This window comes from Mastigoproctus giganteus, chromosome 1, assembly GCF_048544385.1.
Source record: "Mastigoproctus giganteus isolate SK-2022 chromosome 1, ASM4854438v1, whole genome shotgun sequence".
Taxonomy (NCBI): Eukaryota; Metazoa; Arthropoda; class Arachnida; order Uropygi; family Thelyphonidae; genus Mastigoproctus; species Mastigoproctus giganteus.
Window position 1 is genome coordinate 263,613,538 of NC_143575.1, and position 15,712 is coordinate 263,629,249.

A 15,712-nucleotide genomic window follows, 5' to 3' on the forward strand; every position below is an offset into this window, starting at 1 on the left:
TAACGTTACCTAGCGCTATGGTTATAATTTGAAACTGGAGTCTGTACAAGCCAAGTGGTATTTCGCAGTTCTCGAACAGAGACCACCAAAATGGTTTGCTACTTGTGAAGTACTTCTGAAAAACTTGTACACGTTTTCAACAATGTTTGGGCTGCACGTTCAGCTAATCACTTTATCGGGCCATACTTAATTGGTGCCCTCTTGGATAGCCCGCAGTGGTTATAATCAGTATTCTCACACTAACTTCAAATCCTGTCAGTGAGGCGAGGATTTCCGTTTTTTTTTTTTTTTTTTTTTTGTTTTCTCCAGGAAACTGACTTTTCTTCCAACAAAACCGATTGAAGAATACGCGCAGTTACAGACAATGTACTGACGCCTTAGCTGCTTTGGCACTTAGTACACACCTAACTTCTTCCATTCTAACTTTCTTTGAAGTAATGAATAAGCATGGCCATTTGCAGATGTTGGAAAATTATTTTCATGTTAGAGTTTGAGAAATGTGACATTGTTGATGGTATTTATTTTCCACACGATGGGGAGGCACCGGCTCATTATGCGAACTGCTGTTCATAATTATCAGAATTCCGTTTGTCCCAGTCAGTGGATCGGGCGGCCTTCACCAATATCGTAGTGCTCTTCATGGATCCCGTATTTAACCTTGAAAGCTTGCGATAATTCTCTACGAGAATATATTCAAAGAGAAACTTGCCGTATCACTGTATGGTCTCAGTTGATGAGATCAAGATGCTAAATTAAGAAACCTTCAACGCAATTACCCTAGCCATTTTACACCACATGACGCACCGCACATGGGGGAAGGATACTGTGGCGAAACAAATCGGAGCCTGCGCAGATGCTTTGGATTATTAGTAACCACGAATATTCCCTCTTTTAGATCAATGGATTACGAAGAACTGTTTTTTTTTTTTTTTTTTATGCAGTTAAAACCAACGAAGTGTATAACCACATTTGATTCCTTTCTGGGCAGTTTATAGGTACCGAAAAATGTGCATGGTGCCAGTTTTACTTTCCGACTTACGATCATTCTGTGTACTGCACATAAAAAGACATTGATTAGCATTTTTAAGCGTTTTTTCTTCTCTTCCTCTAACTATTTCACGTTTCGTTTGACAGAAAAATTGAATGAATTTATATAAATGAGAGATATAAATAAAGAAGCATGCTACGGGGAAGGGAATTTTAATAACCAAACAAGCTAATCATGAATTAAACTGGAACTTTAGTTTTTGATCTTTATAATTACTCATATTTTTAATTATTCGTATCTTTAATTTGGTAATACAATATTTTTGAAAATTTTCCTTTATTGAAAGTTATTTGAGAATGTGTGCTAGTAAATTAATAGGAATTAGTATTATAGTTATAAGAGTTTCGTATTTATTATTATTTTTTTTAAAGTACATGTGCAAAAGGCAGTAGTCCAAATTATTCTCCAAATTGGTTAATATTTGTTTTTGTGTATATGTATACATATTTTTTACAATATTTTGGTTCAATAAAAAGAAATTAGTGCCCAGTCGTGAGCCGCCACTAGAAAATTGTGAAGTTAGACTGAGTTTTTTGGCTTGTAGAATTTTGCCACTCATGTCAACCTGTTGTTACACCACTGGTACATGTATTGAAAATAAGCCGAAATATTATAAAATATAGACAGGGTATTCCTATTTGGAAATTTATTTTCCCCTATACACCATTCGCTTATTTTACGTTTTGGCTCTTTTCTCTCTCTATATATGTATTTTTTCACAAGGGACACCACGTTCACTAATCTTACATAATACAGCGAACTGGCTAAAGTTGACAATATTGCATTAAAACTACATTTCATCTTTGAATTTTTTCTCCCCATACAAATTGTATGAAAAAAGAAATCATTGCCGGAAATTTGTCGAGCCGTTTCAAATTTAAGGAAATGGAAATGACAAATATTTATAAAAAATTCATAAAATTAAAATTTCATGAAAATCCGTCCGACGGACGGACAGGCAGGCAGGCAGGCAGGCAGGCATGGTGAAGACAAAAGGCGCATATGCATGCTTGCATGCGCGCGAATGTGCCTATAACAGGATAAACCAAATTTAATGTTACGTTTTTTAGTAGATGTCTACGTACTTGTTGAATCAGCGCAAATCTGATTCGCAATGGATAAAAGCAGATATGAATTCGGGACAATTTTCCCAATTGCTGAAATCCTCTAGTTGGATATTCAACTATTTTCTTAATTAAGCATTCCTTTGTGGGGAAAAAAAAAAAAAAAAGACTTAAACAACCGGCATAGACAGGTGTGTGTAGGAATACTAAAATTTTTTCAATAAGCGTGTCCATGATTCTTTGGGCAACACTTGTTAATCATATGGTAAAGGCATATCTATCGATGGTTTTTTAATTCAAGTTCTGTAGGATATACGATAGATTTAGAATTAAATGCGTGTGATACGGGAGTGAGAAAACAACCCTTTGTTAATATTGAAGTACCACAACTATCAGAAAAATGAGGGTGTTTAATTGTATGTCTTAGTGTCATGTAGACAATATTGAGTCCATTGCTACTGTAATTTTGTATTCATAAGTGAATTTTGACTGACAGGATTTTCGTTTCTTTGCAGGGTCGTCACACGAAGACTGGTCAGTTGGCTGCCATTAAGATCATGGACGTCACGGAGGTAAGCTATTCTTCCTTCTTAACAGTCACCATCAATCCTTCTTAACTAGCACCTTGCCTCGGGAGTAATATACTTATATTCTGCGCGCGCATTTCTTAGTTCCTGCTGAGAGAAGGGGGAGAAATCCCAACGATCAGTCAGCTGGCTGTCGTCTGGGCGTCGATAAAACCGGCTGCGTTGTCACAGGTACGTGCGGGATTGTTCTTTTGGGCACACAGAGGTTGGTCGGAGAGAGTGGCGCATAAGTATTGTCACGTGCGTCTGTCTCTACCGCCGGTTTTCACCTATCACACCAGTGTGCCATATTTTTTTAGTGAAGAACACGTTTCCTCGCTGTACGATGCTTTTATATGCATTCTGGGACGACCTCACCATTTCTAGCAACACCAAAAAGCTACCATAGGGATATAGCAAGCTTTTTTGTTTCTCATTTTTATTTTTTTTAATGCTGAGCGGAAACTAGCTTCCTCCATCTTTCGTAGTCCATTGAAAAATACAAGCGGTAGCGGTCTCCTTCATGGCTTTCTAGATGAAGATGTTAGAAATGGGATTCTAGAACTCAAGAGAGACAGCGAAGTTCAATGTATGCCCATTATGTGCGTTTCCCCCTCAACTTGTTTTTATTGAATTGAATAGGTATAATGTACAGGGTAGCATTAAGCACTTGAAAACGATTGTCTGCCACAGAGTTGAAACGCATCAGTAACACTTTTCTTTCAGGACGGCATGAATAACACATTGACCCAGTGGCCGAAGAGCATTGACAAATGAAGGTGACTTTGGTGTAATACGATAATTATAGCTATTACGGTTTGTGTGGAAATTTTCAGACTACCCCTCGCATATTGAACTAATCGTTTAATTAGTCTAGTATACGAGGGGAAGTCGGGAAATAGGCAATTTCCTTGATTATTTCCTGCTAGTTTGATGACATCAAGATTTTTACCCCCATATTTCCCGTATTGAAATTTCATAGATGCCTTTTGTTATAATAAACATTTTGAATTGGTTAATAAGAATATCGAAATTTGTGATTTTTAGATATCTTTTGTGATTTAGATATCTAAATTTTTAGATATCTTTTCTGGTTGATATCAAGATAATTCGATTTTATATTAATTTAAAATGTCTTCTACACCTCAAGCACTCGGATTATAAATTAGTTTGTTCACTTTTAATTTGGGAATTATATTCTCTTTTATTATCAGGGCTCTAGTCTCGTCCAAAGGAATTTCTGAAGGTCTTTTCAGTCGGAGACGTTTCAGCCGATCTCAAGAGGAGGAAATAAGATTTTTCCCTGTCAGTTTTTTCTTTTCTTTCTTTCTTTTTTTTTTTTTTTTTTTTTTTTTTCTCGCCTGTAAAGTGATTGGCGATCATACACTTGTGCAGATATAACACTAACCCAATTCTGCAATATTAGTATTAACAGTGGCAAATTATACAAGGAGGCAGGCTTGGCCGCCGTAGCCTAGTGGTCAGGCGTGCCGTTGCGTAAGTACACGTGCCTTGAGTGACCCGGGTTCAAGCCCGTGACTGCTGAATACGGTGCTGTTTCTTGTATTCTGTCTATCTTGTGAACTCCTCTGACCATTTGGTCGTCCCGGAGTATAAACAGAAAATTTTATTATTATTATTTTTTTTTTATAGAGCATCAGTCTCTCCCTTCCCCCAAAAAATCCATTTCATCTATCCGTCCCATTCATTAGTTTTCTTTCTTGAAATTACTCAAACTATCCACTTCCACAATGACGGATGGAAGCTTGTTCCAGCAATCAACCACCCGTTGGCTGAATGAAAACTTCCGCACATCTGTTCTGCAACCATCCTTTCTAAATTTGAATTTGTCCCCTCGTGTGCAAAGTCTGAGCGGAGGAATAATTCCATCAGCATTGAGTTTGCTCAATCCATTCGAAGCATTAAACAACTCAGTCAGATGACCTCGCAGGTGCATAGATTTCTTTGATCACAGTGCTTCAAATTCATATGGTGCCACATGTCATCTTTGTCGTGCGTATTTTGTCCGCACTTGGGGATGGAAAGAGTTTTGGGTTCGAATCCTGTATGTGGCTGGAAGGATAAGTGGCCTTTAAGAATTCTTTAAGGCCACTTTTAAGAATTCTTCGACCCACAGACGGAATTTAAATTCAGACCTCCTCAAACACATGACAAGTGCTACTGAATGATACTTTGCACTCAGTAAGTGTTTTTGTGTATCTTAAATATATGAATGCGTAAACCTTTCAAATTCTTTATTTTCATTTTGGCGATTTCTTTGATCGTGTTTGTGATATTTTTTAAATTTTTTTCTGTAATCTGGATGACATGAATGGCAAGTTCGTTTTACTGTCATCCTTAGGAATTATTTATAACGATATATATGATCAAACTGGGTTATAGCTGGTACTCGCGAGGTGTGTGGACTTCAGTAAGCGACTTAGGACGTAGTAATTATTTTATATTTTCGATTTTATTATAGCCATTGACGAAGGAATCAAAATCGGCCCGCAGCGTATAGCCTTGTGATAATTGTATTGGTCCATCAATTTATTTATTTATTTTTTTAAATGAGGCTCCCAAACACGAAAGGTATTAGGAATTATAGTACTTAGTACAGTGCGTGAGTTTGTAGGTTGAGAAGACAGAAGATACTTGTTGAAATTAGACTAGAATTTCTGTAGGTTATAATATTCAGGAAATACGTGTGAAGGAAGGTCGTTCCAGAAAACAAGAGTAGAAGGGATAAATGAAGAAGACGAAAATTCATAGTAGCGCAGACTATTTACAAGCTAAAGTCTTGGTCCCTTTACCCTACACATCAAAAATACATTGGTATATGTTCACACTCACGCATAAGGAGGAGGAAATTTGGTTTGAAATACGACAGTTTCACAAGAACTGGTGCGTTATGGCCTGAGTAGTCGATAACTCAGAATTCTCAAGGACAGTAACACTGATATTAAACACGGTTGCTTAGAGCTTGTTCATTTACTTTTGTGAACTGTTTAATTTTCGTTTTGTAAACCTGGTATGTTCTTATCTGAATATGTTGCAGTTTTCAGCAATGGATTGTGGATGAATATTGAGATGACGTAGCCGAGTGGCCAGGAGCAGCACAGGCCACTTTGAGTGGACCTTGATTCTATCATCCGTGACTGCTAAGTGCGAGTAACGATTGTATTCATGATTTATTGTTAACTCTTCTGACCTAGTAGTCGTGTCGCAGTATAAGAATATTTATTTCAAGCTTTACCATAATCATTCACTAATGAAAGTAGCAATACACTGCTCGTCGTATTTGAGTAATGTTGAAATACGTATTACAAAAAAAGTGTGATAAAGCTATTTTTTTTTTTTTTTTTTTTTAAGCATCGTTAATCGGGGTGCAGCTGATATTGTTACTTTTGCATTTTTGTTCGAAAAATGGCGATTGGATTGCCCAGTTTATTCGTAAAAGATTAAGGGTAATTTACGACGTTCTTCTTTTAGAGCGTAATTTAAATTTGGAGTATTCCACAGAATCACTTGTCAGTTTTCTTGAATTTACAAGGTAAAAGTTGGGGTTTGTCTTCGTCCGTAGGCGTCAGAAGACTCCACGTAGGTGTTAATAGGCCAGCAGCGCGTTGTTGTCCGCAGCCTTTAGTAAATGGAGTGGGAGGCTTACCCACGGCGGTTGCTGACGTTTGAAAAGTTCCCTGTCCTTGAACAAATAGCTGCAGTTGGAGATAGTCGTTGTGCGTGTTTGGCTTGCTATTGATCGATAATACTTCGCCCCTCCACAGGAAGTTGTCTAGGCCAAGAAAAACTCTGTGCTGTTCTTAGATCTTTGCCGATTCTTTACCTATTGCTTATTTTAAAGTACTTAATCGAGACTGAAGTACTTGTGACCTCCTGTTATTTTCTTTCTTGGCTGACTGTGAGAATGAATTTGAGGTAGACATCATCTGCTGATAAATCAGCTAAATAAACAGTGCACCTGTACAAATAATTCAAGCCATTACATTTCGTAAGTGGTGGTGGCTAGAAAGGATCGCTGTGAAGAGGCTAGCTGCTTGTCCATAGCCCGCGCGGTAAAACAGTGGTTACGGCCTCTGTCTTATAACATGATTAAAACGGCCCAAATTCAATTTTACGTAGAAACGGAAGAAATTTCCTTCCCCCCAACCCTAATACACAACGTGACCGAGTTAATCAGGTGATAGTTGCAAACAGACAGTATATTGTTTGTGAATTGTCGCCTCATAGCGTTGGTTTTCTATAGATATAAACAGGCATCTATTGGTCGGATTGCTGACAACCAGTCAGCATTGAGGCCAGATAGTGATGCACTGATTTTGTACGAATACTGGCCTTTGTTTTGCTTTCTGGCTTACCACTACAAGGGCAGAAATTGAAGACAGGAGCTATTGTTTATAGAAATGTTAATATTAAATTTTTTTTAAAATTAACTTAACATAATGTTAAAAGCTTATGTTGATAGAAAATCTGTATTAATGACTGTCTATGTAACAGAACTTGTTTGTTTGTTGGTAAAGTTGACAAATCTATCGTTTACTGTTCAGCCTTAACCGGAGAGAAACACGGCAGCCTCGTCGCTATCCGTGTAATACCGAATGTGGACCGCCACGATTTGCCCTTTGCTGTCAATAGAAAATAACTCTTCCGTGCTGTTAACTTTCGTTGTGAAAATCCATAAATGTCGTGGAGTTTGGAGAAGTGATATTCAGTTGCGTTTATCTTGCATTCATAGATTAGAAAAAGTTGTGCTTTGCGAGGGTACATAAGTACCCATGCTTTTGGCCCCGTGATTACTAAATACGGTGCTGTTTCTTGTATATCTTGTGAACTCCTCTGACTCTGGTCGTTCCGGAGTATCAAGAGAAGATTTATTTATATCAATGTAGCACTAAGGCAGGCATCAAGGGTGCAGTACGATTCGTACTATTTTCATGCAGCTCTTGTTTCATACTGCATTATTACTGAGTGATGAGACAGTACAAGCCATTTACGAAGGGTGGTTGAAAAATTTTGTGGAAACCAATGTATTTCTCAATGTAGTCCCCCCCCCCCCCCATTTAAGTCACGCGTTTTCTGACACGATCCAATAGCTTTCGTAACCCGTTCAAATAAAATTCACATTTTGGTTCAAACCAGTTGTTGACTGCATTTATCACAGTATTATTACTGTCATTTTTTTCTGTCATTACAAGTCCTTTTTGGCATTTGAAAATAGTCTGATGGAGCCAAATCCGGTGAGTATGCGCGGATCCTTTGGACAAATTCCCGCCCCTCATAAGTTTCAATTTCTTTCGGGGAAACGTCTCAGTAGGTTAGAATAATACTCGGCATTGACAGTGGCGCCTCGTTCCAGAAATCAACTGGGATCACTCCTTCTGCATCCCACAAGATGGATACCACTACTTTCCCAGCCGACTTCTGCACTCGAAACTTTTTAGGAAGGGGGGATGTTTTCACTGTTTCGATTGTTCTTTTGTTTCAGATTTGAACTGGTGCACTTATGTTTCGTACATAGTAACATACCCCCCTCCCCCAAATAAATAAATAAAATAAGTGAGCTTCATTAGCTTCAAAATGCTGCACAGTCTCACGACAACACCACTCTTTTCCGCTTCCGACCTACATTCAGTGCTTTAGGGACCCACTCATTACTAAAATATTCACTATTATATCGTGAGTCTTCTCATGGGAGATGGTGGATGTTGTCTCAATGTGCTTCAGTGTTATTCTGTAGTCTTGCATGACCAGGTATATCCATATTTGCAGTTGTCGACATAACAGGCTTTCCACTGCGGAGTGCATCTTCAACACTTTCGTCCACGCTTAATTTCAGCAACCCAGTTTTTGAGCGTGACTTGAAGGACAAAATTCCCCTAATGTTTGATGCATGTGCATTTGAATTTCTTTCGGCGTCATTGCCTTTAAATGATGGTACTCAATGACTGCACAGTGATTGATTCTCTCAACAGACGTCAGCTTTATTCAACTTCCACGCTTCAACGCCATCTGTAAAGGAGAAGAATATAGTTACAACCATTAGATTTGCGTATTGTCTTTCACGAAAATCTTTGCAATCTATATTGGGCTAAAAACCTTTCAACCATCCCCTTCCCTTATATGTTGGCCCTTCTCACACACACACACACACATATACCAAATATTTCTTATACGAATGAATGTATTGTTCTAAATTATTTTAATCTTTTCCAGATTCTGATGCACCCTGCAAAAATCCGAGAACTTAGATTCATTTTGGCCACAAGTTTATAGTAAAAATATAACGACTGACTAGCCGTCAAAATGTTGCGCTTCAGCGAACCGACAGACGGCTACTAACTGAACAAACGACATCTCAAGGACAAGTACGCCTTTGTAGTTATTGTTAGAGTCCATAATTCTCTCCTTTTTCGCCTCTGTCGACAGGGTTCAACAGACAACTAAATTATTTGCAATGACCTTCTGCTTGGATTTCCTTTAATTTCCGATGTGCAAAAATAACTTTTATCCAATAAGAGGCCAGCTTCTTGAGGCTTTGTTTCTTCTTTTTTACTTTTTAATTTGCTAAAACAAAACTAGCAGGAGGATGGGTGGGGATAAGAGGGGGACAGATTGTCTTATTTTCGCTAAATGACATTTGTTGCACGTTAGCTAAATTCTAGAGTATTTTTCACAATAGAATCAGAAAGCATACAAATGATACGTAAATACGTTGGAAAGCGATTGCCATTCATATTGAAAGGGGGTAGAAATTGATTTAGGTTAGGAAATAAATGAAGTGGAGGAAGATGTTCTGAAAATAAAATGTATGTGTAGGGGCTATAAAGGGACGAATTCGAATGTTTGAAAACAAATTTCACTGCTTGGGAATAGGTTTATGCACGAGGAAGATGGCGTGGGAATTGATGGAAACATCAGACTTGCAGCTGTTTATGGAATATCCCTTCTGCTTTCTTTTTGAGAGTAGCAGAAGTGGAGGGATAAAGGGGCCGTTTTTTTTTTCCTTCTCCCTTTGCTTTTCTCCCTCTTTCTGGCCATCTGCAGGAGGGAGAAAATGGTAGGGAAGCTGTATCTCTCGAATTTCACTTACTACAACGCTGACTTTTGGGGGATGAGGGAAGAAGGGCAGGATAGACAGATGACTTCGTTAAAGGTGTAAAAATGTCCTTCCCCCTTGGATCAGACTTAAAAAAAACACTTTCCCGCAAGTCACCCCTCGTGCGTGGAAAAAGAGCATAAGAGAATTTATTAAGTGTTAAAATGATTTAATTTTCCACAGCATCTGGCTTTTATACTGTTGCTCTTATTACTTTATTATTTGTAATAGTTCAGCTGGAATCCTTCAGTGTTCGTTAGGTCCTGTCATTGTCTTTTATTCTTCAGATTCCTAATTGAGCAATGCCGGACATTCTACTTAGTCACATAATTGCACAAGGGTGGATCCAGCCTTCATTCTTTTTGAGAGGAGCCGACAGCGTATAAAAGTTCTGTTTATAGAACTTTTATACGCTGTCAGCATAACATGCAAGATCGTGCTTTTGGAATAATCTAAGGTAGAAAATTATCCCCCCCCTCCCCGCTTTCTCGGGAGCTGCCCTTTCATTCGCAAACTCGTCTCTTTGTTATTTGTGCACAGGCGACACCATTTTCATGACCTTCGCTGCTCATTTTGTGATTATTTTACATTGCGGAAGACCAGACCATTTTGACTAACATCAGGGTATGTTGCAATCTCATTGGCCACTAAAAAAATAAAATAAAATAATAATGTACATTTATGCAGAAAATTGTAGAGAAAGACCAGAAACGCATGTTTGGAATACAGATATCCGTGGAATTACGTGATGAAAGCATTCCTGGAAATTGTTGCGTAGAGAAAAAAATGGATATCTGAGAAATAGTTTTTCATAGAAAATAATAGGACAAGGCTGGGTAACATTCTGGGTTAGACATATATTTAAACGCGTCAAGCGTATGGTATCTTCATGTCAGTTGTTTCTTAAATTCTTATTAGCTCTTTTAGAAATGTTTGTCAGCCATGCCAGATTTAATTAAAATCGGGCAAATAGAATACCGACAATTTATTTTTTTTTTATTTGTCTCTCCGTCGTCACCTGGATGCTTTCATGCATATATCCTATTAGTTATCCATATATTGTAGCTGAAGTACTGGACATTGTTTGGGTGCCAACCGTTGATTGGAGAAATGAATAAGCAATATGGCGGATGCGCATAAAACAATTCTCTGTTTAAGCATTGCTCATATGAAGATGGTTGCTTTTTGATGGGCTTCTTTTCTTTATGATTTTACTAAATACAGCAAACTCTTTAAAATCTGTCCTCCTCAGAAGAATTAAGTCACGTAGTCACTCTATATATATAGTGACTAAGTAGTTTTAGTGGAGCATATTTCAATAAATATTAAGCACAAATAGTTGACTTATTTTACGTCTGTGAACATTTCTAATGACTCTTTTGTCCTTTCATCTGTTTTGGAGGCCACTAGGATTTAAACTCCATGGATAATACATTGTTCCGCTCTGGGAATTAAGACCAAACTTGCCAATTATAATGGGATGCCATGTTTCAACGGATAGCTTTATCTGTATTACAACTTTAAAAACTGATTTCGTATACAGGAATAATGGAACAACTGCTTTACAACTTTTGCCTTGCGTGCTGTCAGTAGAAACCTCACTGATGAGAGACCAGTTGGTCCTTAAACAGGCTGTCATAGCAGGCTCATCTTTTATTTTAAATAGATAGCCTATTAATTTTTTTGGCGAGCCCATCTGTTTGAAAAGAGTGAAATATCAGGGCAACTCATCCGCAAAGCCAAGTTTTTTTTTTTTTGTGAGAATTAAGACCATCTCATTATCTGTGCAGTTTAATAAATCCTGATAGCTAGCCGAAAAGACATTGAATGACAAAATAGTTCTCTAAGCCCCTTATAAAGAAATGTTTTTTTTTTTTGATTTTTTTTTTTTTTTTTTTTATTGTTTTTGTTTTGCATTGAGACATGCGATCGTTGATATGAGTTGGATTGCTGTCTTAACATTTCCTGATTTTATATATATATATATTATTTATTTATTTATTTATTATTATTTTTTTTGTGTGTAAACCGTGCTAGATTTTAGAGTGCGGGATTTGCTGTATCGGTTGAGTTGTCATTATTTGATTTAAGCAAAAAAAAAAAAAAAAAAAACGCACTAATGTAACTGGTGCATATGTTACTCGTTCTGTTTCACAGTTGCGTAGCACAATTGGTAGCATCGCTGTGCTCTCCACATCGCTTGGGAAAGACCTGGGTTCAAATCCCGTCGATGACGTGAGGAATTTTTATGCACCTCTTTCATAACGTCGCTGAGTTGGTCTCAGCATGTTTCTCTCTCTCTCTCTCTCTCTTTCTCTCTCTCTCTCTCTCTCTCTCTCTCTCCTGGAAGCTCAGATTCTTCGTCTAGCAATGAGCAAATCGATCGCAGAACACACGCAATATACAGCGCAGTATGTATGGTCTATTCCTTGATTCCCCCCCCCCCCCTTTTTTTTAATATTAAGTCGATGGTTATAGCCTAAATTACGTCTTCTCTTTCATTAGGAGAGTGATGATTATTTCAACTCAGTAACGAAACTTGCCGACCGGGCTAGCCGGGTGGGTAAAATGCCTGCCTGGCAACCCAAAGGTCGCGGGTTCGATTCCCACCTAGGGCTTGGATCAGAGTACTGCAAAAACCTTGGGAGGTGCATTATGGCCACAGAAGCCTATGCGCCAACAACTACCCCCCCCCCCCCAAAAAAAAGTAACGAAACTGCCATACCGCCAGGTTCGCCACACTTTTTTTTGGGGGGGGGGGGAGATTAACGGCTATATCGGTTGGTTTTTGTGGTTGTTAAAAATCATATACGGTAATCTAGCTTAGAGGCCTAGAATTTATAGTTTCACCTCTTTAAGTTGATGCAGTACAAAATGCAGTTCTTATTGAGAAACAGTACAATATTCCGGGTGTGAGAAAGGAAATGATATTTAAATAATTGAAGCGTGATCTTAAAACGGAGCAGTTGCCATTGTCTTCTTACATTGCTATGTATGTAGGAACACATCACGAACGGTGTACGAACTGATAAAGGCATTCTGGGAACGTCACTATTCGTTAAGACCAAAATTGACTTATGAGGCTGAAAATGGTTTTATTTGGGAGCATTTTAAATGGGTAAAAGCCTATCCATTTAAATAAGCTTAAGGGAAATTTTTCGCGACCGTTTTGTGCATATTAAGCAGGTACATAAATTAAGGGGAAGGGCTTTTCTTTAAACAGACGCCGCTGTATTTTTGCTGTAAAAAAAAACAATACCCCGCCCCTTACAGCCAGCAGACGGTGGGAGCAACTGCTCTCTTTCCCCCGCAGTCGGTCTTTGAGGTTGTCGAAGACATTCTATCAGATATCACAGACAAGCTGTACTTGCTACCTAGGAGTCTAAAACGCTGATGGAACTGATATTCGGATGACACTCGAGTCAAGTGGACCCAATTTCGATGAAGTCCGGACGGTCCGTGACAGCCAAATCTTGCACAGCTTGCACCTTCACAGATTGCACTCTCACCTCTGTTGCAGCTTGCACCTTCACTATGGTGGAAATGTTAGTAATCATGGGTATAACATCCATGCACAAGCACACTGTGGGTGACCACCCAGATGTGAACCAACGTAAGCAGGGGTCGGGGTGTGGGCACACACCACACTGAGGAATGCCGCCCCTCTGGGTTACCAGGCAATACTAAGTGGTAGATGACGCTCATCAACCAGTGTAATACCACCACTTTACTTATTGGAGGCTTGAAGTGGTGGAATCCATGTTTAGTCTCTAGAGCTAAGTTCAGTCAACCCTTCCCCATTTCTTCCATCATGCAGTGTGACTGATGACATTTGAGGTTATGATGGACATCATGGCGAGATCCAATTTTTCTTACATTTCGAGGGTACAGCTCTAAAACGGTGTTCACAGGCTCGCCACTAGTTAGTACACCGGACCGAACTTATTGGTAACTCTCTAGGAGTCTTTGCGGATCAGCTAGTGTATAATCTTGCTACCTTTACTCTGTCAGATAGTGACTGGAGTGATTCCGAGTAGTGTGTATGCGGGGGGGGGGGCATTGTGTGGAGATCACGTTGTGTCAAGGATCTGGGTATATTCTTACCATATGTACGCCATATCCAAAAATTTCATTACTTCATACAGCATGCCTCCCAAACACTTCCTAGTTCATTTCACAAATATACATGGTCCCAGTTCTAATCTCAACGACGTCCATTTCCACTTGCTGTCCGCCAAATCCTATGTACTTTTTCTAACAGAATCTCGGTTATCGGTTGATTCAACTACTGCTCATCTCAGTTGCCCAAATTATTCGCTGTATGATTCCTTTCGCCTCAAAGGTGATACTTGTGCATATGTCCGTTCCGATATTCCCTGTCAGAGACTTGGTAATTTGGAATCTCCTCTTTTCCATCTTTTGTGGCTTAAAATCTCTCTACCTCATTTGGTCAAATTCATCTGTCAATTGATTCATCTGTTGTCACTACCATTCTCCCAACTCCACTAATCACTTGGAGCGCTTTGACTTCCTCTCTTTGCAACTTGACTTTCTCCAGTCCAACTTTCCTAACAGTGAGGTAATTTTCCTTGGCGATTTTAATGTTCATAAATCCAGCTGCCTTGCGTTTTTTAGGCACACCACCCAGATGGTCGAGATGCTGACGCTTTTGCAATTATTAATGACTTCGTACAGATTGTTCATTTTCCTACCAAAATACCGGACAATCCTAACCATACAGCCAACACGCTTGATCTTTTTCTCACAATCAACCCTTCTAAGTACACGGTCGATGTGAGTTGTTCTTTAGGAACCTCAGATCACAACTTGGTGATTGTCTCTTCTCCAGTGGAGCCTTTATCACATGACTATTCCCAACTTTGTATTGTTTGGCATTACAAGAATGCAACATGGGATGACCTGCGAGATTTCTGTTCTTTTTCTTGGGCGGATTGCTGTTTCAAAACTTCTGATGTCAACATTTGCTATGATCATGTCAGTGAAATTATTCTTGTAGGAATGGAATCGTTTATCCCACACTCCACTTTAAAATCCCTTCCTTTATCTAAAACTTGGTTTTCCAATAAATGTGCTAAGGCTGTTCAAGAGAAGAACGTTGTATATTGTAATTGGCTTGTTTCCAATTTTTCAGTTTCATTTTCTGCGTACAACCAAGTTCGGAACAATTGTGCAAGAGTTATTAATCAGTCTAAACTAGATTTTGAACAGGCTAAGAGTAGAAAACTTGCTTCTTGCCCTAATGTGGTAGCCGTGCATTCTGTTCTCTTGCCAAAGCTATTGGCTGCAACTTTTGCCCATCTCTGCTCCCACCTCTGTCAAAACCAAATAGTTCTGTTGTCACTACAGCCAAGGATAAACTCACCTGCTAGCATCCCATTTTTCTTCCAACTCATGGATTAATGATCTTTGTAAAACACCTATCATACCCAACACGCTCCATTCAATGCTTCCTGTGGTCTTCCTTGAAAAGGATGTCAGAAGAATTTTGACGAAACTGATGCTCAGAAAGCTCCAGGTCCTGATGGTATTTCTCCACTTGTTCTCAAAACCTGTGCTCCTGAACTTACTAATGTTCTTTGCCGTCTTTTTTCACTTTTTTATTCCAAAGGTGTTTTTCCTTCTGCTTGCAAATTTGCTCATATCCAGCCAGAAGGGTGACAGATCCCGCTCATCCAGTTATCGTCCCATTGTAATTACTTCTGTTCTTTCTAAAGTGATGGAGAAATCAATTAACCACCAAAGCTTTCGATCGTGTTTGGCCTAAAGGTCTTCTAAACAAGATTCCATCTTTATGGTTTGCCAACAGTTTTTTGTAATTGGTTATCCAGTTTCTCACTGACCGCTCACTTGAGGGTGATGGTAGATGGCTTTCTGTCTTCTAATTTCTCCACTAATGCTG

General features: G+C 38.8%; 1 protein-coding gene across 1 annotated transcript in view; it reads left to right on the forward strand.

The window, feature by feature from the left end:
- Positions 1-15,712, forward strand: part of msn (serine/threonine-protein kinase msn) — a 555,676-nt gene that overhangs the window by 144,851 nt on the left and 395,113 nt on the right. The window contains 1 exon segment of the mRNA XM_090377310.1: positions 2,628-2,684. Coding sequence (XP_090233436.1) covers positions 2,628-2,684 — 57 coding nt within the window.